The following is a 24086-nucleotide window of genomic DNA, read 5'->3' on the forward strand; positions in this document are numbered from 1 at the left end:
TTATCGAAATAAATCATATTTTATTCCATTCCTTTAAACCAAATTATATAATAGCTATCCTTCCTTTTGTTCTATTCATATAGAATAACGATTCTATTTCTCCTCTATTCTATTCTACGAACTAAACATACTCTTAATAAATTTAGTGTCCCATTTATTTCTTAAAAGGTATAAATTTCAATGATTCAACCAAAAGATACAATCGACAAAATCTCTTATACAAGACAAACAAAAGACTTTTATTTGCGTACAATTTTATACAAAAAAAATCAAAAGCATTGTACACAAAATATATCTAATTGACAGAAAAAGATTATAATGTACTTTCATGTTAATAGTTATATGATTATATTATTAAATCATGATCAATAAATGATTAAATTTTTATAAAAATTAAAGATTTATTTAGATTCAAATCACAATTTAAAAGTTCATTTATTTAAATATAATGAAAGAAGGTGAACACTTACTAAAAAAAATTCAAACTTTTGTTTTTATTTTAAAAGAAGAAACAAAAAAAAAATGAAAGGAAAATAGGCGGAATTAAAAAGCAAACGAACTTGTCAAGAACGGCAGGATGCGGCAAAGTACAAGCAGGACTTTAGATCTTGCCACGTCATTTAATTAGTATTATGATCCGACGTGGCAGTATCCAAAAATGAAAAACTATCGCTAAACGTATCCTCCAATGAAAAACCCACTTCTTTTCTTCGTCCCAAAAACTTGGCTCTCTCTCTCTCTCTCTTCCCCTCAGAGTTGCGTAAAACAGAATAAGTAGGGGAAACCAGAAGCATACGAACGCGTTGACCCATCACGGATCTGCTGCTTTGCTTTTGACCCTTTTCATCCATTCAATTCAATTCAATTCAATTCAATTCCCTTCCCCATTCTTTGTAAGTTTCAGTCTTTTGCATTCATCTCTTTCTTTTCTTTTCTTTTCTTTTCTCATCGGATCTTCACGAAGTTTTAATCGTTTTCAGTAATTTGTTTGTTTTAGGATGGATAGTAATTATTCAGCTATACCCAAAGGCTCATATGTAGAGTTGCAAATACAAAATGAACCCCAAGATTTTAGATCGCAGAAAAGATTGCTCCTTTCTGATGATGGAAACTCGGCAAATGATCCCAAGGTTCTTCATGATTTTGATGATCTTAACGATGATGTTGATGTTGATCTCGGTAGTGATATTGATGATTATGCCCTTGTTTCAAGTACACCCAATAAAGGCTCTGGGATTTCTGGTGCTGTTTTTAACTTAACTACCTCAGTTATTGGTGCCGGAATCATGGCTCTGCCTGCCACTATGAAAGTTCTTGGGATTGTTTTAGGGGTTGTTTTGATAATCCTGATGGGAATTTTGTCCGAAATTAGTGTCGAAATGTTGGTTAGGTTTGCGGTTTCCTGTAAGGCTAAATCGTATGGGGAAGTTGTGCAGATTGCAATGGGGAGAACTGCTAGGGTTTTGTCTGAGATTTGTATAATTGTCAACAATGCAGGTGTTTTGGTAGTTTATTTGATTATTATGGGTGATGTTATGTCTGGTTCAGTTCGTCATCTTGGGGTTTTCGATCAGTGGTTGGGACATGGTTTTTGGGATCATAGGAAGTTGTTGATTTTGATTGTTTTGGTGGTTTTTCTTGCACCACTTTGCGCGTTAGATAGAATTGATTCGTTGAGCACGACTTCAGCTGCTTCAGTTGCTCTGGCTGTTCTTTTCGTTGTGATTTGCTCTGTTGTTGCATTGATTAAGCTTGTTGAAGGGAAGATTGAGTCCCCAAGGATAAGCCCGGATTTTGGGTCGAAAAAGTCAATTTTGGATTTACTAGTGGTTATCCCAATTATGTCGAATGCTTATATTTGTCATTTTAATGTTCAACCTATATATAATGAGCTTGAAGGGCGATCTCCTCAAAAGATGAATCGAGTGGGACGGATCACAACTGTTCTTTGTGTAGTGGTTTATGCCTCAACGGCTGTGTCAGGGTTTCTGCTCTTTGGGAAGGATACTGAAGCTGATGTCTTGACCAATTTTGATAAGGATCTTGGAATTGAATTTAGCACTGTCTTGAATTATATTGTCCGGGTTGGCTACATTCTTCATTTGGTTCTTGTTTTCCCTGTTATCCATTTTTCCCTGCGGCAAACTGTGGATACCTTGGTTTTTGAGGGATCAGCTCCTCTCACAGAGAGTAGGAAAAGGTCTTTGGCATTAACAATAATATTGCTAGTGCTTATTTATTTTGGATCTACTATGATCCCAAACATTTGGACAGCATTCAAATTTACAGGAGCGACAACAGCTGTTTCATTAGGTTTCACGTTCCCTGCTCTCATTGCTTTGAAGATAAGTCAGCAAGAAGAGGGTTTGAGCTTGAGCAGAATAGAAAAATTTTTGTCATGGTTAATGTTAATAGTGGCTGTAATAGTTAGCATTGCGGGGATAATTGGAAATATTTATACCATCCAAAGTAAATCTGAATGATTATCTTCTTAAAGAGTTTTGGGCCTGCCTTGCCTATGTGTCAGTGTGATAATTTTACTTGAAGTCGTGTAATTTTTATTCTGTTTCTATGTTGCTCTGCTCTGCTTAACAGACAATCAAATGGTTTCAGATGATGGTTAAAGCCTTTACTGTGATGCATTTCTTGAAGGTGCCATTATGCTAGGAAGTTCACAAAAAGCTTAGAAGGTTCTGACGGGCGTGATCGTGCATTGATGTAATGCTTTTATATACTCTACAGAGCAATAGTGAGTGATAACTTGTCAGATGAAGAATACCTGGTAGGATACTTCAATGGACCCACATCTCTTGTAAGTTAATTGAAATTTACTGATTGAACAATGCTACAGATTCTTAGACACGTGTTTCTTCTTTCACAAAAGTTTTGAGTATAACTGTATGATGTAGGAAAAATACTGCAATCAAATTAATTTCTATCACTCTCCTTTTCTATTAGGAGGAAACATTATTTTGCTTCGGGACAAAGCTCTGCTACTTGACTATTGTAATTGTTATGATACTTGTGCTGCTATGCGGATGCATCTATTCTCATATGAAGAATAAAATATTCCTTCCTTCACGAAATTTGAATGTACTTATTAGTTGGAATGGATTTTTCAGCTTCAACTTAATGCAAATTCAATGTAGCTGTTTTATACCTATTTGTTTTGTAATTATGTCTGGAAATCTACAGTTGAAACTTGAAAATAAAACTAAAGGCTTTTTTTTTTTTTATATCTGATTAATCAATTTGGGAGTATGCAATATATTCTATTGTAAAATCCCAATACGTATGCTTGTGTTTTATGTTTGTTTCTGTGTGTTTTTGTTTAAGATAATGACAAAAAAGAGTGCATGAGTTTCTAACTGTTCATGCCTCTGTTACCATTTTTTAATCCATAAACTTCTTGTGCTAAAAGGAAAGATGGTTAATGCCTCTCTAGTCTATATATTCACAAAAAGAAAACAGCTTCAAGAAAGTTGGGGCCGGTATTTTTCTCCTTTGGTTTTTTTTTTTTTCTAATCCAATTCATGATATGAACTTTGAAAGACAACTATCTAATTTGCTGTTCATCTCTCATCTTTGACATATGTTGAAAGGCAAAGGTTTCTACTGTTGCCAAATTGAATCTAAGCTAATATACATGGTATTCTACTCAGAAACACAAAAAAAGTAACCCTTGTGGATTTGGTAAGGCAATCCTGATAACCACGGAGGTCTCAAATTCATAAGATGGGTTGAGGTTGTGGGATGTCCTGAGGTACAAATCTCTTCCTGTGTGTATTACTACATAGTGCTTGAATTAATGAGCATTTCAGTCTTTGGTATGTGCCCCCCAAAAATCCTGATTAGTTTGGAAGCATTTGCTTTCTTAAGAGGGCGCTGAGATTGTACACTTTTTACCATGTTTAGTTGTTTTGATTTGTTTGGGAAAGCTTCTTTGTTGGTAAAATAGCAGCACAAATTTTGCATTCTTACACGTTAATAGCAGTCATGTAGATGAGGTTGAAAGGGCTAGAAAGGCAAGATTCCTGTAAAGATGCCTCAACGTTAATCACTCAAAACCAAACCTATTGAAAAGCTACTGGAAAAGTAACTCGCAAAGGAAAGATAGATGTAGTTTTAAGAGGCATTTTCAGGTAAACATCCCAACAGCATCATGAAAAATGACAGGCTGCACGTGACAATTGTTCTTGAATGGACCAGACCTTTCAGGTTTTCATCCCTTCAGCATTAAGAATTGTTTCATGCTACGGTTCACCTCCCCATTCCTCTTCCACATTTTGTACTCAAAAGTGGCAATTCTTCAGAAGAAAACAAAGTCAACATATTGATAATGTAACAGTGCTTTTAGACAGCCATAGGACGACAGCAAAAGTAAGATTGGTTCAATAGGTTAACTTCTAGCCTTCAATTGATGGCTGAAATCTCTATTGATCAGTAACGAATCAAAGAATGGAACATGTATCAGTACAACATTTCTCACGAGTGAGAAATTGAGCTGTGCCATAAATCAAAGGAGTTGAAGGATGTAATACATGCCAAGAAAGTGATTTTTTTCTTTAAAAGCCATCCACCTTTAAACTGTCCAATAATGCTACCAATCCTACCCTCCTCTTTACCCTCTCCCCTGGTTCCTTCTTAAAATAGAAAGGTCATTGGAAAGGCAGGTGGCTTACAGTCACAGATTGGGCTTTCCAGCAGTTGCATCCAAACTTTAGTCAGTGATTGTTTTAGGAATTTCCAAATGAGCCACTATGATGCTCAACACAGCATCATATCCCATCCGTGTTATTCACTTACTCTTTTTCTCCAATATGAACCCACGGATTCCTTGCTGGTATTAAGGACAAGAATATGGTACAACTCATCCACCTGATCCTTGGGGTTCTCGTTTCTTCAGGATGCTGTAACGTAATTCAAGCAGGGACAGGAGCCCTTGATTGCAGTCAGAACAGTCATAGATTCGGCTTTCAGCAGTTGCATCCAAAAACTTAGTCAGTGATTGTTTAAAGAATTTCCAAAGAAGCCACCACTGATAACTATGGCAAGAACTTACCAAAAATATATTGCTCAACACAGCATCCTATCTTGGTTCTTCCCATCCATGTTATTCACTCACTTACCTTCTTCAATATAAGCCCATGGATTCTTGTTGGTATCAAAGTATAAGAATATGGCACAACTGATCCACCTGATGCTTGTGGTTCTTGTTTCTTCAGGGGGCTGTAACGTAATTCAATCAGGGAAGGGAGCCCTTGATTGCATTCCAGTGTAACAACATCGTTTGGTCAAATACTTGTTTTGTATATGAGTTCAAGGAATATAGGAATATCCCCAAAACCTCTGCATAGAAAGGCCAACAAGTTACTTGTACCTGTGATATGAACTTATAATTAATGCTCTCATCCACCTAGATTTTGAGCACATCAAACCCTCAGCTTGATTAGCACTCCAGTTCAGGTATATAAGGTGCTTTGTTCCTCATCTGCCATATACACAAATAATCTCCAAAAGAGCATGAACCATCAAAACGTGGTGAAAATCTATTCCCATCTCAAATAATAATCTTCTGTTGGGTAATTTTGGACGCAAATTTCATAGGGGAATAACAGTCACCACAAGTTCCATGGCTCTTCATAAGCTGGATAGGCCCAATGTGTGCAAAATCCCATATCTTTGTGGGGTAAGTGTATTTCTACTATACTTCAAGGAACTTTTGTATTTTACTCTAAGATGTAAGTCCCATATCTTTGTGTCCCATTTTAAGAAGTCGTTCAGCAACTCTTTGTTCAATTTCCATGTCACGATGTAACTTACAGGCAGCAAGAAGGGCACCCCAAATCACTGAGTCTGGTTCTACAGGCATGTTTTCAATAAGAGCTTCGGCTTCAGAAAGCAATCCAGCACTTCCAAGGAGATTAACCATGCAAGTATAATGATAAATTGATGGGTTTATTCCATGATCTTGGGTCATTGAATTGAAATAGGCCCGCCCTTTCTCCACCAACCCAGCATGGGTACAAGCACCTAAAACCCCCAGAAAGCTAATTTCATTTGGTGGAACTCCAGCTGCTTCCATTTCCTCAAAAACCTCGACAGCTTCTTTACCAAGCCCGTTTTGTGCACAGCCCGTCAAAACCGCATTCCATGTAACAATGTCTCGCTCAGGCATGTCCTCAAAGACATGAAGACCATCAATACTCCCACACTTTGAGTACATAGTTATCAGAGAATTACACACACATAAACATGAACTAAATCCATATTTGAATATCCAGGCATGACACTGTTGGCCAAGCTTCACTGCAGCCAGATTGGCACAAGCGCTGAGAAGGCTAGTAAATGTCAACTCATTTGGTTTGATTCCTACAATTAACATGTCAAGGAATATTTTCAAGGCAGTTTCTCCTTGACCAGCTTGAACATATGCTGATATAATGGATGTCCAAGACACAACATCCCGCTTCGGCATCTTCTTAAAAATGTCTTCAGCATCATCCAGCATGCAATTCTCTAAAAACCCAGAAATAACAGAGTTCCAAGATACGGTGTCCCTCATTCTCATTGTATTAAAAACCTGTGAAACGTCTTCCATTTTCTTGCATTTTGCATACATTGAAATCAATCCATTCCCCACAAATGAATTATTCTGAGCTCCAGCCTTTATGGTGAGTGAATGTATCTGTCTACCTGACTCAATGTCTCCATCATTGGCACAAGCAAGTAGAGCACTAGTAAATCCCCAATAATTTGGAACACTCCCAGTCCTGAGAAGCTCAGCAAACAAATCTAAAGCTCCTTTATTACTTCCATTCTGCACAAAACCAGATATGATAGCTGCCCAGGAAACAGCATTTCTTACTGGCATTCTGAAAAACATTTCTTTGGCTTCTTCAAGCATCCCATTCTGTGCATACCCTGAAATCATAGCATTCCAAGCAATCACATTTGGGTTCAGAATCTCATCAAATGTCCTCCTAGCTTCAAAAACATCCCCCTTCTGTGCATACACACTCATCATTGTTGTCTGCACAGCAACATCATTCTCACCATACCTTTCATACAAGGCAACTGCATCATCCAACTTCCCCCAGTGTGAAAGGGCAGCTATCATAGTAGTCCATGAATACTCATTCTTCTCAGGCATCAGTTCAAAAAACTTAACTGCCTCATACGCACCCCCATTCTTTGTATACGCATTCAAAACGGCGGTTCCCACCACGACATCCTCCTCCAGCCCCAACTTCACCGCAATTGTCCTCAAACTCAGAACCAAATCCAAATCATTCAACCCCGACACTGCGGACAACCCAACCACCAACAAAGCTTGACTAGGCCTTGTTCCAGTTCTCAACATCATCAAAAACACACCCCAAGCTTCTCTGTACTCCTTTACTTCAACATACCCCGAAATTATAACCATCCAACTCACACTATTCTTCAACCCCTCCTCCATCCGGTCAAACGTTTCCCTAGCTTCCTTCATCATCCCACACCGACAATACCCCGTCATCAACGAATTCCACGAAGTAACATTTCTTTCCGGCATATCATCGAAAACTTCCCGCGCTTTCCTCAAATCGCCATTTTGGACATACCCGCTAACCAAAGCGTTCCAAGAAACAATGTTTCGCTCCGGCATTGATTCGAAAACCATTCTAGCTTCATTTATAAGCCCATATTTAAAATAACCAGTTAGCATAATTGTCCAACTTCTTACATTTTTGCCTTCAAATGCATTGAAGAGTGAATTAGCTTCTTTTAAAAAGCCGTTTTGGATGTACCCAGAAATCATAGAATTCCATGTAACCGAGTCTTTTTGTGGGATCGAGTCGAACACCTGGCGTGCATCTCTGACTCGGCCGAGTTTGGCTAGCCTCATGATCGTTTCGTTGCATTTGAAAATTTGGGAAGGGTGCAATTGCTGGTTCGATGGGGTTGCTGAGAGAGGGAGGGTAGAGAAGTAGTAGAAAGGGGTGATACGGCGGCGTATCATCGATCATGAAGAAAAGTTCGTGTTTTCGTTGCATATCTTTAACAAAAGCAGTAACATCAGACGCTGAGGAAGGCTGAACGAGAGACGAGAGATTGCATGAAAGTGGTGAATCTTAAATGGACTTGAACTTTTCAAGTAAGGGTTGGAAGGCTTTCAACTAAAGCCCAATCTTTTGGTTATTAGGTTTGGGCCCATTTACTTGCAAGGAATGATCAAACTCTATGGGTTGTTGTTATACAGGTATTCAACAAAATAAATAGATTGTAGTAATACGGGTATTCATGGATTCCCAATATGATAATGAGGAAAACTGAGTCCATACCCAATCCCATTTGCCCAAAGAGAATTGAACAAGTTTCCACTCAGTGCAAAGGGAAATCAAATCAGAAAGGAAGAGAAGAGGTGGAGAGGAGGAGGATGAAGCCACTCCAAATTCCTTTTTGCCCTCTTCCAAACCTTATCAATGAATTAATGATAAAATGTTTATATACAGTGAAATGTATAGGTTGAGTCATCTTACCATTAGCTTAAGTGAATTTTCATTATATATATAAATTTTAAAAGTAAAATGGGGAGATCTATATTATGCAAAAGCATTTATCATCTAATCCTAGAAGATGATTGCAATCCAATAAAGTAAGCATGAGATGAGATAAGGTAATTATTAGGTACCCTGTTCATAATCCTAATTACCCCAGGACTCATAATGTGAGTAATTGCCATATATTGAAAGCCTATTCATATCATCTTATGCTTGCTTGATTACAAGGGGTGGAGACAAGTAAGCCCTTTCAAAACTTCATAACCTATGCAAATTATATGTAAGTATATGTCATAAAAGTATATATGTGGCAATACAAATGTGCACATGTCGCAGCTCAAACTAACAAATCATTCTACCTTCTCATCTTCGAGGATCATCATCGTCTTTGAATAGATTTTACGAATTTCACATTATAAGGTGAGTTTTATATTTATAAATAAGGGTCTTTTTCTTTTTAATAGACATACATTTTGAATTGAAAATGTGAGTTTGTGACGTAGGCACTTGGCCTAAGAGGAAACATAAATATTACTAATTATTACTCGCTTGTTAATATTTTAAATTTCTTTTCTAAAAAAAAATTCAATGACATATAAGTTATTTTAACTTTCGAGTTTAAAAACATATGAATAATTTATTTATTCATTTTATATAAAATTTTATAAATCGAATTAATTTTTATGTGAATTTAGTTTTTCATCGTTGAAATCAAGGAACGAATTACCTAATTGAAGTAATCTTAATGATTAATTAATGCATTTAAATCCTTTCAGGTTTGGAACTTTGTCCTTGTAGCATTGAGATTTGCATGCGCATGCAGATAAAATAAAGGTACATAATCATGACTTGTTAACAACCATTTATTTTTCTGTTAAACAAGAATCAAATTAGGTGTCTAATTAACGTCATGGCTCCCCTTAGTAAACTCTTTTAGTACTGCAATTATAACGTCCACAACAAGTGATATCACTGTCATACCAAATAATTAGCATAATCTATAATTAAGAAGATAATTAACTAACATTTTACAACGCTTGTTCTAAGATATGACTCGAGTACTTTTTTAGTAAATCAACATTTGTAGTCCTTTTGATAGGAAATTAAGAAAGGGTTTTACTCGTAAGTCTTCATAATAGTTATTTGCAAGAAAGATTCAAATTCAATTCATCGATCATGTGACTTAAAATTTAGAGAAAGAACTGTTGTTAAGTCCTAAATCGTTTAAAAGTATAAGAATTAGATCAACTTGTAAATATAGTACCAAAACCAATCGACTTGTAAATCTATTTGAGCTGATCGATGTATGTCTATATAGAACAAAACAACATGCATGGTCCTCCACTGTTTAGCAACATGAGCTGCTGACAGATGATCTTGATGGATCCCAAAACTCTATATTCATGTGTTGTATTTGTTTGCATGATAAAAATCCAAAGAAAGATAATAATGGGATAAAGGGGGGGAAGAACAACTTTGGCAGATACCAACATTTTTCTTTCACATGGAAATAGTCTCACCATGGCCCCGTGAACCTCTTCATTCTTCATATTCAAAGGTCTAATCAATAAATACCATGTGAAATGTAGGAGAATATGGGGCACGAAACAAAGAAATTTAACAGTGGATTCTCATGTGACACAGTTTCCTATTTGAAACTATTAAGCTAAAACGTTTGTGACAAAGTTTGGGTGCTAAAGTAGGTGTCCCCTCCATTGTCATGGAGTCATACTCGGTGGCCTGCTTTTAACCTTAATAAAATCTTATCAAATGGTATTTCGGCCAGTTATATTTTTCAATGGATTCCCATGTCCTTTACCAAAAGAGAAAGGAGAAAAGGACACATATCTGTGTGGAAAATCATTCTTTTCATTAGTTAGATTACTTGACATTGCAATAGCCATTATGCTGGAAGGATTATTACAAATAAAAGATAATTTATCAGAAAAATGTACTTAAAATGTGTGTATATATATATAATAGACTCAGCATACATGTTAAATTACTAAAATGATAAGCTAAAATAAACATAAAAGGTAGAGGGCAGTTCACCTGTTTTGACATTCAGCTTATGTAGTTAATTAATGGTTATTAAACCCAAAAATAATTGATATTAAATAAAGCCCTTTCTTCATATATATAAACTTACTATAAGAACTGGGTTATTATAATTTGTAAAACCAGAGCCAAAGGGAAGTCAATAGTTCAACTTAAGAAGTGACCATTTCTATGTTGCATTCTGCAGAGTAGATAATATAAACTATAGTCTATCAGTTAGTAATGGTAGACTTCACCTGATATTAAACCAATAAAAAACAAGTCAAGCAAATGATCTCTGCAAGTTATATTTCAGGATTCTTGAAATTTTTTCCATAAAATCATGTTATATACTTAATGAAAGAGAAATAAAGGAGATAGGTTATGTATGTGAATTTGTAATTAATGCAGGGTTCATGTAACTGATGAAATCAAGCAACTTGGGATCAAGCAGAAGATAGTTTAATAAACTTTTTTTGTCTCTCAGTAATTGCACAAGGACCAAGAATATAACAGTTTAAAGTAATCAGGTCCTTTAATTGCTAATCAGATCCACAATTATAAATACTTAGTGATGGCAGACAACACCTAATTCAATAAGACAACAATAAATTTCAAGTCAAACTATCTGATATATTATATTATATAGTTCCAAGCCTCCCCACTTTTTTTCATTGCCAAAGTAAAGTAGATTCTCAATCAGATATGATAAGCCTTTCCTACATTAAAGCTTGCAAAAGCCTTGTATGGGTATTTTACTTCCTTACAAACAAGTGCTAAATCTAATCTGGTGGTTGCACCAACTAGAACTCAAAGGTTCAACCTTGGGTCAAATCACCACAACTGCAAGAGGGTCAGGTAAACAGAAATTGTGAGAAAATAATGCAGAAGATAAGGGAAAGTTGAAGAACTCCTCAGGTATTTTGAATGTGTAAAATCATTTGGTGACAATAGAATGGAAGAGGGTTGCTTTTGGTGTAACCAACCTCTAATCCATATTCTGCAATAGAGGTCTCAATCTCAAAGTTTGAAGACTTAAATAGAGTCCAGATCCTCCCCAACTAGATACACAGAAGCAGAAGTGGATGTCCCCACAAATCAAGTCTTTTTCCATACCGTGATTGATGGCAGTGCATATCCTTAGGTCGCACTCCTTGGGAGTTTGATCACACTTTGGCCTGGCCATTGCCCATTTTTGGAGGGAAGATGGAAATTAGCCATGTAAACCCCACACGCGCCTTTCGCTTTTCTTTTATTCACTCTTAAGATTCAACTAACAGCAACGATTCAATTACAAAAGAAAGAAAGAGAAAAAAATAAAAGAAATATCAAACCCCACAAAAAGTCCTAGTCTCCTATCTAGGCAACTTCACCGCCCTATCCCCCCACGCCCCTCTCTCTCTCTCTCTCTCTCTCTCTCTCTACCATTTCTATGCACTCCTTTACTTTATATATATCCCTTGAATCTCAGGGCACTGACATTCATATCTCACTCATCAAGGGCCATGGATTGGTTTTCTTGGCTCTCAAAAACTGGCCTTGAGCCATCCCTTGTCTATGAGTATGGCCTTGCTTTTTCCCACAATGAGCTGGAAGAAGAAGATATAGCTTACTTCAACCATGAGTTTCTCCAAAGCATGGGCATATCAATAGCTAAACACAGGCTGGAAATTCTCAAGCTTGCTAGGAAGGAGAAAGGGGTGAGTCCTAGAGCAGTGTCAAGGCTTCTGTTGGCAATCAAGAGAACAAAAAAGTGCTTGGCTAAGTACATCAGGACATTGGTTCACCGGGAAGAGTCAGCTCTTGTTGTTGTTAATCCGAGAAGTAGGTCAGGATATGCCAATAAATGGAGAGGTGCAATGCTGAAGAGAAACAAGAAGCTGGTGATGGCTACACAAGGGAGGCTGCTGCTCACAAACGGGACTCCTCTACTTGTTTCAGGGCCTACTAGAGTTGAGAGCTTTTCAAGTCCTATGGTTTTTGACTACCAGAAGGAGGAGAAAAAGGATGAGGATGAAGATGGATATTGGTCAACAGCCGTTGAAGAGATCAGGTGGGATTCAATGTTTCAGGATTTGAAACCAACTTGAAGGTTCCTTTCATTTGTTTCTTCATTTCTCCTGATGTTAGATTTGAATGGTGAGAGATGAGATTTTTAGTTTCTTCCACCAGAATTTTTCTGAGTGTCTAGGAAGATTGGTTTAATCCTTCTTTTTCTTTAGTGGTGGGTCATGTGAAGCCAGACTTTGGCACCAAGGAGCCTTTTCCAGTCATGACAATGTCTCCCCCTGCTTTTTATTCTTAATCCTTTATCTTTGATAGAAAAGAGAGCACAGGCAATCAGTCTCTTTGGGAAAGACTGAAAAAGAGCCATTTGTTAGGTATGAAAACACGCAGTAAGACAAAAGGTATTTGTGTTGTAAATTTTAAATGGTTGTTTATTGGGGGTGAAAGTTGAAATACTATACTTTCAGATAACCCAAAATTGTACTGGAAGCCTAGAAAATCTAGAAGGAAATGAGTTTGTTTTCTTTTCTTTCTTTTTCTTTTAATTTGGTAATGAAATTACTTCATTGTTTTACCTCACTGGATATGTTGCATTGGCCCTTGGCCTCTTTACAATGTCTTGGGAGTTGGGATGCCTTCAGCAAAATTTATTTGCTTTGCTGCACCAGCCACTTTAATATACTAAACTCATATCAGATGCAATAGAACACATCATATGAAATGTCACTGAACCTGCTTGGAGAAGAAACAGGGGAAGGGTATGGGGAGCTAAAACACACACATCAATCTCATTGAGTTCAATTGTGTATATATAATATAAATCTTTGATCAATTTAGAGTGCACTGATACATGGGAACCAACATTCCCTAATAAGGATAATACAATGATTTAAGTGAAATTAATCATACAACCCTCTGATTATGATCACTAGAGGGAATTAAAGTAATAAAGTCTTACCAAACATATGGGCGCTAAGCTCAACAAACATCTTTACTTGGGAGAGACTCAAAAATGCAGTAAATTTTTTACCAGATATGATGACAACACCTGGCTAATGCAAGGGACTATCTAGAGAGAAAAATCCATGCAGCAAACGGATATAAAACAGGCATGCTACCACTTTTATTCCCAGGCATGATAACTTCCATTTATCAGTGGTCTGAAGCTTGAGGAAGACGAAATGAACCAGAAGAATATAGCATCTTATAAACTGGTCGTAATCTAATTGTCAAAAATATGCTCAAGATGGTGCCTAGCCCACAGATGCCTGCTAAAACAAAGAACGTGAGCCTGAAGCACTCAGGGCCCAAGCAGGTTGAACTTCCTTGCTTAGCGGCTTCAGCATCGTAAACATAACCAGCAAGCAGACCTGAGAGAAGAAGTGCGCCTACCGGATTGCCTAGCAGCATGAAGTTATAAATGATACCAAAATGTTTTAAGCCAAAAAGTTCAGATGCTGTTGGAACCATGAGATTATATTGAAAGCCGCAGCAGACACCAAGCAGAGCAGTTGAAACATAAAGAGTACCATTGAGAGCTAGTGCATACAGAACAAATGCTAAGACCATAACGATTAGTGTGCATGTCATCCACAATGTTCGAGGAATGGCTCGTGTCCTGCAAGACCATAAACTCATGCTTACAATAATGCTTCATAAACAAGGGCAATTTTTAATATAAACTACAGAACTATTATACTGTCAAAAAACTCCATGGAGCCTGTGGTCAGAACAAAATTTGGAAGCAAATTTTATAGGAACATTTCCAACTACCAACCTAAGAGACAGCACCTTTGGAACAAAAGATGTAGGGAAAAAAATGCACGCTCAAGACTAACAACAAAAATAAGAGATTTACCAGTTCTCTGCCGTTCACACTACTGAAAAATCCAGCCAAAATTTGATACTAAGAAATAAAGGGAAGAAAGTATTTACATTTTAACCTTAAAAGAGACTTCCTGAATCAAAATTTTATAATGAGAAATAACCTGACAAAGTGTTCAGAAAGAGCACCCGAACCAAGACGACCAACAAAATTGCAGAAGCTGAAAAGAGAGAGCAATATTGTTGTATTATCTACACCAAACGCAACTCCAATTTGAGCCAAGTTATTGAGAACGGTAACACCAGAACCAACTCCAAGAAAATATATAACCCAAAGAAGCCAAAAATCAGCCTTGACAAAAGCTTCATGAAACTTGAAGTCCTCCCCCCGCCTTGGTCTTCTTTTCTTCTTCACTGCCCCCTCTCCAACGGCAAGAAGAGTTTCCACATCTGAGGCATATTCACTTTCAAAGAAACTTCCAAGATTTGAGGCAGACGAAGATGGTGACAATAAGGGCTCTGCTTGAGTTGAATCACCTCCCTGAGCCAAATGCTCCATTGAACCTGCCAGTGGTGTAATTGTCTCTGTGTTTGCTCGAAAAAGTGTCATCTTGACCGGAATTCCAAGAGGAGAAAGCAGCAAGATAACCACAATGGCAAGTAGTATGTAAGACACAGCATCACTTACAGAAACCTTGTCATATATTACTGTTAGTGTGAGAAGATAGATAGCAAGCAAGACACTAGCAGCTTGGGTGAAAATAAAATGGGCATGAACTGAAGAATCTTCTCCAGAAGGAGGAGCACAAGGGCGGATAAAGTACATCATGGCCAAACATATAACTGGAATGCCAAGAGTAAGGAACAGCAGTAGTTTTGAAGCAGACTGTTCAAGCAGTGTGCTGTATAATACAGTATATACAGCAGCACTGATCCCAACATAACCTTTGAGGATGCCAGCAACAGTGCCCCTACTTAGGGGAAAATTCCTCATGTTAGTTACTAGCACTGCTGTGCCAAACCAGGCATTACTATTAGTGGCAACCACAAGCGCAAACCATAACTGCCACGGCATAAAACCTGGGTGTAGTAAGTACATAAACATAAAAATAGAAAGAAAAAGAAACAAGCCAGTAACTAGTAGTACTTTTCAAGATCATCTAGTGGAAGAAGTTCATGAAAACATAGATCACATGCAAAATAAAATTGTAAAGTTAATTAATCTCCTCCATTAGCAATATGATATTTTCTTGGGAATTTCCATCAAAACATCTTTTCACATTCCAAAAGAGACTGGAAAAAGTAAGCAACATAAATCTCATTTGCAAAAATGGCCTATGAGATGCTTAATCAGTAACAACAGGGAATGAAGAGCTGTCCTATTAAAAATTTACTCATCACAGGTTTGGAAATGCTTTAGCAAAGACCTAGGAACATCAGTAACTTGCTCACAGCATAAAGAAATGAAACTGGTCAACTGACACTCTAATACCAACATGATCAGACAAGGAGTGTCAAATTGACATGAATCTGAAGAGAAGATCTAGAATGAGGTTAGCTTCCTCCGACACTTCTCTTCAAATCCACCCATATTATCTATTGCTTGGATGGTAGGAAAGATCAAAAATACTCTCAGTGGTCTGCTAAAAAAAAAAAGTTTCATGTATAAATTCCAACAAAATTCTCCAATTAAGAAAGCAGAAGAAAAGACAACGAAGAAGGAGAGACGGCATTTCTGTACAACAAAGTGCACACCTTAGAAAGAATAACTTGATCCCTTTAATCAAAATGAAAGAAAAGGCAAGCTATTGAAATGATGAAGATCACGTAAGAAAAGTTTCCCAACAAGATCAGAGGATTGTAATACACATTATGTGATGGTGATAGATGATAAATCAAACCATATTCACTATCTTATAAGCAGAAGCTTATCTTATAGTTGATAATAACCAAAGCAAACATGCCATTACATAGTGGCTAGATGTCACTTAAAGCATATGATAATCATAGCAGATTTTACTTCAAACAATACAATAATATCATATTATTGAGCACACACTAATGCTATAACATTAGAACTATACGAGTTACCTGATTTTTCATTGCTGATAGTCTTGTCAAGAGACTCATTTATCTTTTCCATATATTAAACAAGCCAAACTTAAAATAACATTATAATTCTGCTCACTAAGCTTTACTCAAACCTGCAGGTACTTTTGTACCCCCCTCGCCTCCCAACAACAAATATTATACACCAGGAGAAGAGATAACATTGACACTTTAATGTTCATGGTTCAGAAATCATAAATTCCACCATGTCGGCAAAGTGCTAAGAGAACCTGAGCTGCTTTTCCTGGCAGGTCTTAGGAAGATCAACCAATAGATAAGCCCCTGGCTTATCGCAAAAACACACAAAGATATAATTGATATCTGCATATGGCTAGATGGATTGGGATGTTATATTGCTTTTATTATTACATAAATTGCCTTGCTATTCAGGATAAAACTAGTTGGGACACTAAATCATATCCCTGGCTGAGTCTTTTCAAGAACCAAAGTTTTTGGCGTAATGACTCACCTGAAGATAATTTCAAAAAGGAACATACTTAAAAACAAGGGTCCTGCACAGTACAGAGTGAATTTAACTGCAGGTCTCGAAACTTCTTTTCTTTGAACTTTATGAAGCAGCTCTTTTGGTGGAGGAAAGATTCATGTTCTTCCATGAGTAAATCAAAATTCAACCTATTTGTTTGTTGCTATTCATGTCTTATCACTGCATTTTCACTATCTTCTTAAGGAAATAGATAAAGCAGATGATTTTCCTATATCATAATTCATACCCATTCCATCTCACTTTAGCAGATTCTATCACACAACAAGCAAACTAATCTAAGATTTACCCAAAAATTATGGAATCACCGTCGATGAAACAATCCTCAAGAAGAATTTATGGAGAAACAACCAAAGAGCAATTCGCAAAACAAATCCAATTCAGAAGAATTCACAAAATGAAGTACAATAATAACAAACAGATAAACTCAACTAGTTGCTGTCTGCTAGATGAATCTAATTGCCAACAGATATAGGACAAACTTTTTTTTTTTTTTTTTTAAAAAAAGGCATATGAAAAACCAAACCACTAATAGCAGTTCCAGCCAACCAACTCCACGATCGAGTTATGGAGAAACTAGAGGGAAAAGAAAACACCAACATTCCCAACAAAACAGTAATACCCATCAAGCAAAAATCACAAAAAGATCAAACTAGCAGCTGGGTAAAGAAAACAGTTTTCCCTTCCAACATCTACCAACAAATAATTCCAGAAAGGTACTGCAGAAAGAGGAAAGAAAAACCAAGTACAAACAAATTTAAATCCATATAGTCTAAATTGTCAAACTTGTTATGTGATCACTCACCACCCAGTAAGGCAGACCGATGATAGTTTGGCTAACTGCAAGCCAAATAACACCATATCCCAAGAAACAGGCGAAGACCCCAACAAGAAGCACAGCCCAAGGGGGAAACTTGTTACAGGCAATACCAGCGAGGAGTCCAACATTCTCTCCAAAATCATTTGCCACTCCCAAGATCGTGATTTGTTGCTGGCTGAATCCCAACACTGATTTCAGAGCAGAAGAATAGAGTGGGAAGTTGTAGCCGTTCCCTGCAGATATCTCAACCCATATTGCCGCTGCCAAGCCCACCCACGGTGGCCTGCTCCCTGCTTTAAGTTTCAGTTTTGGCATTTGCACTTGTTGCCTTCTTGCAGTGGCACAGTTTACGGTTGTTGAGGCAATATGGCATATCTCAGCCCCTGTAAGAAAGTCGTTAAATCACTACATTTTTTTAATATTAAAATCCATAAAGAATTATTATTTGAATATTCATGTATCGAACTATCCGTGAAAAGACATTCAGTTGAACACCTATACCACATTAAGATATTTGAGTTTTTTCCCTTTTTTAATAATTGAGAAAGAGCTATTTGAATTTTATTATTTAAATATAATAATTATATATCAATTAATAAATTAAATATTCAAGTACATTAAGATATTTGAATTGACATCTAATTAGATAAAAATTTTCTTAAGTAAAATACTTAGAACTTTTTAAATTTTAGTTTTAATTTCACGTTAATTTATTAATTTTTAAAATAGACAATCGGTTTAAGAAAAATCTTTCGTTTGATACATAGGTCTAGTTATTTAACTATTTATCATGTTTTCATTAGTTTGATAATGTGGTAATATTAAAATAATAATTTATTTTTTATTAATTTTAAAAAATTACTATTATTATATAAATTATATTTTCTTAAATTTTAATTTTTTTTACAAAAAATATATCTTCAAACCCTAAGAGCACCTTTCAAGGGGTGGTCATCCTGCGAATGAGAGCACATCAACCAACCACATTGTTGGATGGAAAAAAAGAGAAAAAAGAAAAGATATTTTATTTTTTTTTCATATTTTCTATTAATAGTACTTACATTTTTTTAATTTTATTATTTATTTTAAAAATTAATAAAATTTAAAAAGAGTTAGATATTTTACCTTATTTTCTTACATCTAGAGGGTCAAAATTAATATGAATATATTACATGATAATGTGTCAATGCATGCATGTATGCAAAATGTGAGAGAAGAGAAAGGAAAGAGGGGGAGTGGAATGAGGAAATAGGGCATGTACCCATTTAACGAATTAATGCTACTTTGGACCCCCATGATTTTCATGATTAACATTGCACATGACTTTCACGTCTAAATAAAAAAGGAAAGAGTAAATATAGGAAAAGAGAAGCTCAAATACGAAAGGTCATGTGGAAGAGGAGATACTTTGTTGTTTTTTGTATGATGTGATAGGATTTTATAATAATAATAATATCTACATACTTTAATATGTTGGGTACAAAGAAAATTTAGATACCTAAATTTAAGATTCCGAGGCAAAATGTCAGAAACTATCCCATACTTTTATTTTAGTGAATTTACCCAATTCTCCCTATTTCAAATTATATTTTACACTTTAGGCACAAAAATTGTTTAAGCCATAATACGGGTAAAATCCCAAAAATAAAAAAAAAACCTCTCAAATCAACACTTTGATTTTTTTTTGTTATATTTTTTATCCTTTGACAATTACAAGGTAATCGACATTTAAAGAAAAAAATCTAATATCATAAACATTTTAAAACACAAATATTCTTTTAAATTTAGACTTATTTTTTAAAAAATAAATAATTTATTCATCTTTTTTTGAAAACTTTAAAAACAAATAACGAAAACCTAATTACTCAATAAGATATATACATATATATATATGTCAATTACATAAATTTTATTTGTAAAATTCATAAAAAGGGTGCAAATTGAGATTGAAAATGGCATGCTTTAAGGACAATGTTGTAAGAAAAAATACATGGACATGTCTCCCAAATGGAATGATGGAAAAGAATGCCAATCATATGTGAACTTCTATATTGAAGATTGAGAGAGTGGAGCCCTATATGTTATTGCTGTTGTTGTATATATGGTCCCCAACTCCGTTATGGTATGAGTTAATAAGCTCAACAAACAATGTTGTCTCTGCAACATCAATTGAATAGTGGCAATCAAATTTGCTTAGTCCAACTTCCTTTCCCTTTGATTTTCGCCAAAAGAATTCTGCGAAAAGAGAACACACACGAAAAAGGGTACAATGACAAGCCACTATTACATTGAATAGGGGATTTAATGATACGTTGGAGAGACAGATAATGAAAAGGACGAAAGTAATTTGTGGACAAAATGTTGTAGACTTTTAATTACAATTACATGTCTCATTAAAAATACACCCGTTGAGAGAAATGCAAGAGAGAATTGAATTTATGATGAAGGATGATTATGTAGCTTCGCATTTGTTATAAATTTACAATACATGACAAGCCTCTTGGTTAAGAAGATATGACTAATACGATATTACATCAAATCACATGATAGGTTAGAATAAGATTTCATCAAATTACATGATAAATATATAAATATTATCTTAAGTTGAATTCTAAATGTTATGTTTGTGAAGATTAGTTCAGCTAGTAATCCATGATTGATTGTGATGACTGTAAAGATTGATTCAGCCACTTATCTTTGATAAATTGTAATGATTTTAAATTATTTTTATCAGTGTGATCTTGTGATACTTTATTTTATCCAATACCCATCAGAACTATTATGTGATAGAAGAAAAATAGAGGACAATGGGCGTTCTTAACTTTTGTTGAATATGATAACATCTTTGTAAAAATCTTCTCTCAAGGGTCCCCACACACCGTGTCTATGATTTGGATCAAGCTTCATATCTTGGGGTGGTTTTGGATTTTGTGATGTTTTCAAGTTATATATTTACTAATTATTTTATTAAGAAAGTCTTTTAATGATTTTATTAAAAATTTATATTAGATATAATGTTAGTATATAATATTTATACATTATCATTTAATCACAAAGTGTCACTCTATAAATAATAAAATTAAAAAAAATCAAATATTTTTTTAAGGTAAGGGAGAGACATTCCATAGCCTATCCTCGTTGGTGAATTCCAAAAAGTATATATTTTATTAATGTTATTTCCTATTTTTTCTTCTTTGTTGGGATTCAGTAAGAATAATATTTTTTTATACCTAAAGGGTAATTGGGACCGAGACACCGACAAGCTGTGGCATTTCCACGACACCACTGTTCGACACAAAATAATAATATTTATAGGAGAGAATCTAGTTTCTTTTGTCGCAACTTCTTGCTTACCTAAAGAAGCAAGCTTAGGATGGGGGAAAAGGATTCGGCTCATCTCCACTTTGCCTTAAACCGGACACAACCTGTTTGCAGTGCGATGAAGCATAAGCTCATTTTAAACAGAATCGGGGGCTGTAGATGTGCCACGTTGAAACATAATCTAATTGTTTTAACGCATCGTTTAATTGCTTGAAAATCTCTGTTAACAGCAATGTTTAATCAATTGGAAGGGATCAATGGAAGATTCAAAGGAGGAGGCGGTGGTGGAGGGGGTTTTGATGGCCGCTGGTGAAGGAGGTGGTGGTGGTGGTGGTGGTGGCCGGGCGCAATGTTGTGAATTCTTGCCAGCCTTTGGGAGGTTAGCAAAGAAACATAGAACATGAACACCCCACTTAAGTTAACACTTAACAGAACTTATCTTTTGTTTAAAGATTAATTTAATTCTTAAGATTGCAATGTCACACATTAATAGCCGTTAATCATATTTGAACTGTGCTGGAACTCCATCTAACCCTGAACAAGTTCTATCAAGTTGGGGAAAAGGTTTCTCAAAATAGAATATTGAAAACATAAAAGCTAGACATTTTTCTTAAGTGGAGTTAAGTTACTTTGTTAAAATTTTATTAAAATAAAAAATAAATACATAAAGGAGGGAAATATAAACTTTACTTTCAAAAATTATATAAGATGCGACAGAAAGAAGATTTATTAAAAGTGCTATTTTTCTTACATATTTATTCTGAATGCATAAAATAAGTAATATTACTTTTTTAAATAAAATTATAAATAAAAAATAAATTAAAAATATGACTCTTTTACAATTATTTGATTCTAATATAAAGTAAGTTTAATTTATCAAACTTAAGAATATCTCTTAATTCGTCAATTTCAATTTAAAACATCTTCAATTAATCATGCAAGTACCCTTGATTGAAAAGAAAGTCGATAATTTGATTTCTTTCAGAATAAATATGAGTAATTCTAAACGAAAAATACTTTTAAGAGATTTCGTCTAGAGGCCAATAAATATTTGGTGTCATGGGAGCCTAACACGAGATTCAAAACCTAACACAAGATTGATGTTGAAATAAGGGTATCATCATAATCATAATCATCATCATTATCATTATCATCACCGTGACTTCAATTTGACAGCTACATGCATCACCTATCACGTGCAATGCTATCGGCCAGTTAATTATTTCTAGCCACCCATCCCCATGGTTTACATGCAAGCATTTTCTATTAATTAAGACAATTAATTAACAACATTTTTATTTTGAAAGAAAATTCAAATTTAACTTTTCAAATATATGCACAATACATTAAGTCGAATATGCTCGTTATAATTAACAACATTTTTTTATTTATATTAGTAACAATATTAAAGATAAAATGTATACTGTTCATGAGTAAAAGGCTAACCATAATATCCATTTTCATATTTTTTATTTTTTATTTTTCTAAATTTTTATCATCATTTTAATGTAACCTCTCTCGTAAAGGTTTAAGATTTTTTAACCAAATTAACAGAATTTCATCGATTAATTTAATTAAGTTTTTGGGAATAAACTTTTTGTTCATTCCTACTCTCTTTTCCCTTATTTAATAATCTATTTTCTCTCATGATCACTTTCTCTACATTTCTCTCTTTCAATTTAAAAAAAAATATATTAAAACCAATTAAAGAATTTTCTACAATTTTAATAATAGGCCTAATTTCACGAAATATTAGAAGGTACAAAAATTGAATTTAAGAAGGGATAGGGAAGCAGCATCCATTGCCGAGCAGGTTGGGGGATAAAATGAGGATGCTCGCTACTTATTAATTACCTTAGCGGTAAAGTTCAAATTTATTATTTTATTAATTAGAATAACGGATTAAACTTATTATTTTTGTTACATTATTAATTTGCCTTAAAAATGATAAAATAATATTTTGAATATTATGTATTTCTACGTACCTAGGTCAAAATGTGACTACGGTTTTCTTATCTGTTTCTGTCTATGATACTGTTGTTGGTAGGCTTGTCCTCCCCAGGTTTCAGAATGCTATAGCTTCTACCACTTCGGCCTAGTCAAGAGGCTTTTTTACTTTTACTGTAAAGGTGCCATCCCATTTAAGCACAATTGAGCAGGCTAGAGTTAGCCCAGGAAGAGGCCTTGAAGTTTAAAGGAACAAGGTTTGTTTGGATCACATGCATCAGTCCAAAAAATTCAGAATTTCAGATTGCAAAAATGCGATAACTGGGTTTAAATTTTTGTTGTTCATGTGGAAGTATATATTGGGTGTCATAAATTCATTTGTTTAACTCAAAGATATATATATATATTAGATGAAAGAAGATCTTTACTTATAAGTTCAAGATATATATTTTTTACCAACGTAAAATCTGTAACATTTTACTTTATCTAATTATATAATGAATTACATTGATTCTTTCGCCAGTAAAAGAAAGAGACCTACTTTAGTCTAAGCTTATTTCGATCTTGATGTCTCTTATGAAAAATTACAATGAAAAGTTAAAGACTATTCTATTATCACTTGTCATGTTGCATGTTTTCAATTTAAAAGATATACTTATTAGATAAAGACAAACAGAAGCAGAGTTAGTTTTACTGAAAGAGGAAATAGATTATGAAAATATAATCATATAAATATTAAATATAATATCTAAGATTAATAATTTTCTCTTATATAATCAATATTGTTTAAAGACTAAATATTTAAAGATAATTTCCTTTCAACTAAATATAAAATATAAAACATAAAACACACAAAAAAATTCTTACATAATCAAGATTAATAAAAAAAATGATATATTGGTGAAATTTTAAGCAACAATCAATAATGAAATGCTACAACCTATATTTGAGAATTATATAATAATTTTTTAATTTT

The 24086-nt window shown here is 34.8% G+C and overlaps 4 protein-coding genes across 8 annotated transcripts; 2 read left to right on the forward strand and 2 right to left on the reverse strand.

The window, feature by feature from the left end:
- The first annotated feature begins 707 nt into the window (after positions 1-707).
- On the forward strand, positions 708-3216 carry LOC110427109 (Transmembrane amino acid transporter family protein). Of its 4 annotated transcripts, none has more exons than XR_002446234.1 (3): positions 708-893; positions 998-2812; positions 2959-3216. XR_002446234.1 is itself a non-coding variant. In XM_021442523.1 (3 exons), exon 2 carries the CDS (start codon positions 999-1001, stop codon positions 2481-2483), a length of 1485 nt encoding a protein of 494 aa, XP_021298198.1. In that variant the 5' UTR covers positions 708-893; position 998; the 3' UTR covers positions 2484-2522; positions 2614-3216. The 4 variants fall into 4 exon arrangements, 2 of the variants coding, with proteins under 2 accessions (XP_021298198.1, XP_021298197.1); XR_002446235.1 differs by having other exon boundaries at positions 998-2782; XM_021442523.1 differs by having other exon boundaries at positions 998-2522; positions 2614-3216.
- Positions 3217-4414: 1198 nt separating this feature from the next.
- Positions 4415-8078, reverse strand: LOC110427171 (pentatricopeptide repeat-containing protein At2g13600-like). Its single transcript, XM_021442616.1, has one exon. It carries the CDS (start codon positions 8000-8002, stop codon positions 5735-5737), a length of 2268 nt encoding a protein of 755 aa, XP_021298291.1. The 5' UTR covers positions 8003-8078; the 3' UTR covers positions 4415-5734.
- A 3835-nt stretch (positions 8079-11913) lies between these two features.
- On the forward strand, positions 11914-13166 carry LOC110427176 (uncharacterized). Its single transcript, XM_021442621.2, has one exon. The coding sequence runs from the start codon at positions 12086-12088 to the stop codon at positions 12668-12670; it is 585 nt and encodes a 194-aa protein (XP_021298296.1). The 5' UTR covers positions 11914-12085; the 3' UTR covers positions 12671-13166.
- A 212-nt stretch (positions 13167-13378) lies between these two features.
- Positions 13379-18294, reverse strand: LOC110427143 (Major facilitator superfamily protein). 2 transcript variants are annotated; one of them, XM_089785425.1, is made up of 3 exons: positions 17828-18294; positions 14576-15105; positions 13379-14205 (listed from the first exon to the last, which is right to left on the reverse strand). In XM_089785425.1, exons 1-3 carry the CDS (start codon positions 18155-18157, stop codon positions 13740-13742), a joined length of 1326 nt encoding a protein of 441 aa, XP_089641551.1. In that variant the 5' UTR covers positions 18158-18294; the 3' UTR covers positions 13379-13739. The 2 variants fall into 2 exon arrangements, with proteins under 2 accessions (XP_089641551.1, XP_021298243.1); XM_021442568.2 differs by having other exon boundaries at positions 14576-15474; positions 17828-18292.
- Between the last annotated feature and the right edge of the window lie 5792 nt (positions 18295-24086).

This window comes from Theobroma umbraticum, unplaced genomic scaffold (genome assembly GCF_002168275.2).
Source record: "Theobroma umbraticum cultivar Fairchild unplaced genomic scaffold, ASM216827v3 scaffold_228.0, whole genome shotgun sequence".
NCBI lineage: Eukaryota > Viridiplantae > Streptophyta > Magnoliopsida > Malvales > Malvaceae > Theobroma > Theobroma umbraticum.

Excerpts from the sequence above, each read along its gene's own strand:
- LOC110427143 (XM_021442568.2), bottom strand. The coding sequence starts at position 18,157 with ATGCCAAAACTGAAACTTAAAGCAGGGAGCAGGCCACCGTGGGTGGGC. Across the intron at positions 15,475-17,827 it reads TCGGTCTGCCTTACTGGGTG|TTATGGTTTGCGCTTGTGGT; the intron begins GTGAGTGATCAC and ends ATGCCGTGGCAG. Across the intron at positions 14,206-14,575 it reads CTTTCTGAACACTTTGTCAG|GACACGAGCCATTCCTCGAA; the intron begins GTTATTTCTCAT and ends ATGGTCTTGCAG.
- LOC110427176 (XM_021442621.2), top strand. The coding sequence starts at position 12,086 with ATGGATTGGTTTTCTTGGCTCTCAAAAACTGGCCTTGAGCCATCCCTT.
- LOC110427171 (XM_021442616.1), bottom strand. The coding sequence starts at position 8,002 with ATGATACGCCGCCGTATCACCCCTTTCTACTACTTCTCTACCCTCCCT.
- LOC110427109 (XM_021442522.1), top strand. The coding sequence starts at position 999 with ATGGATAGTAATTATTCAGCTATACCCAAAGGCTCATATGTAGAGTTG.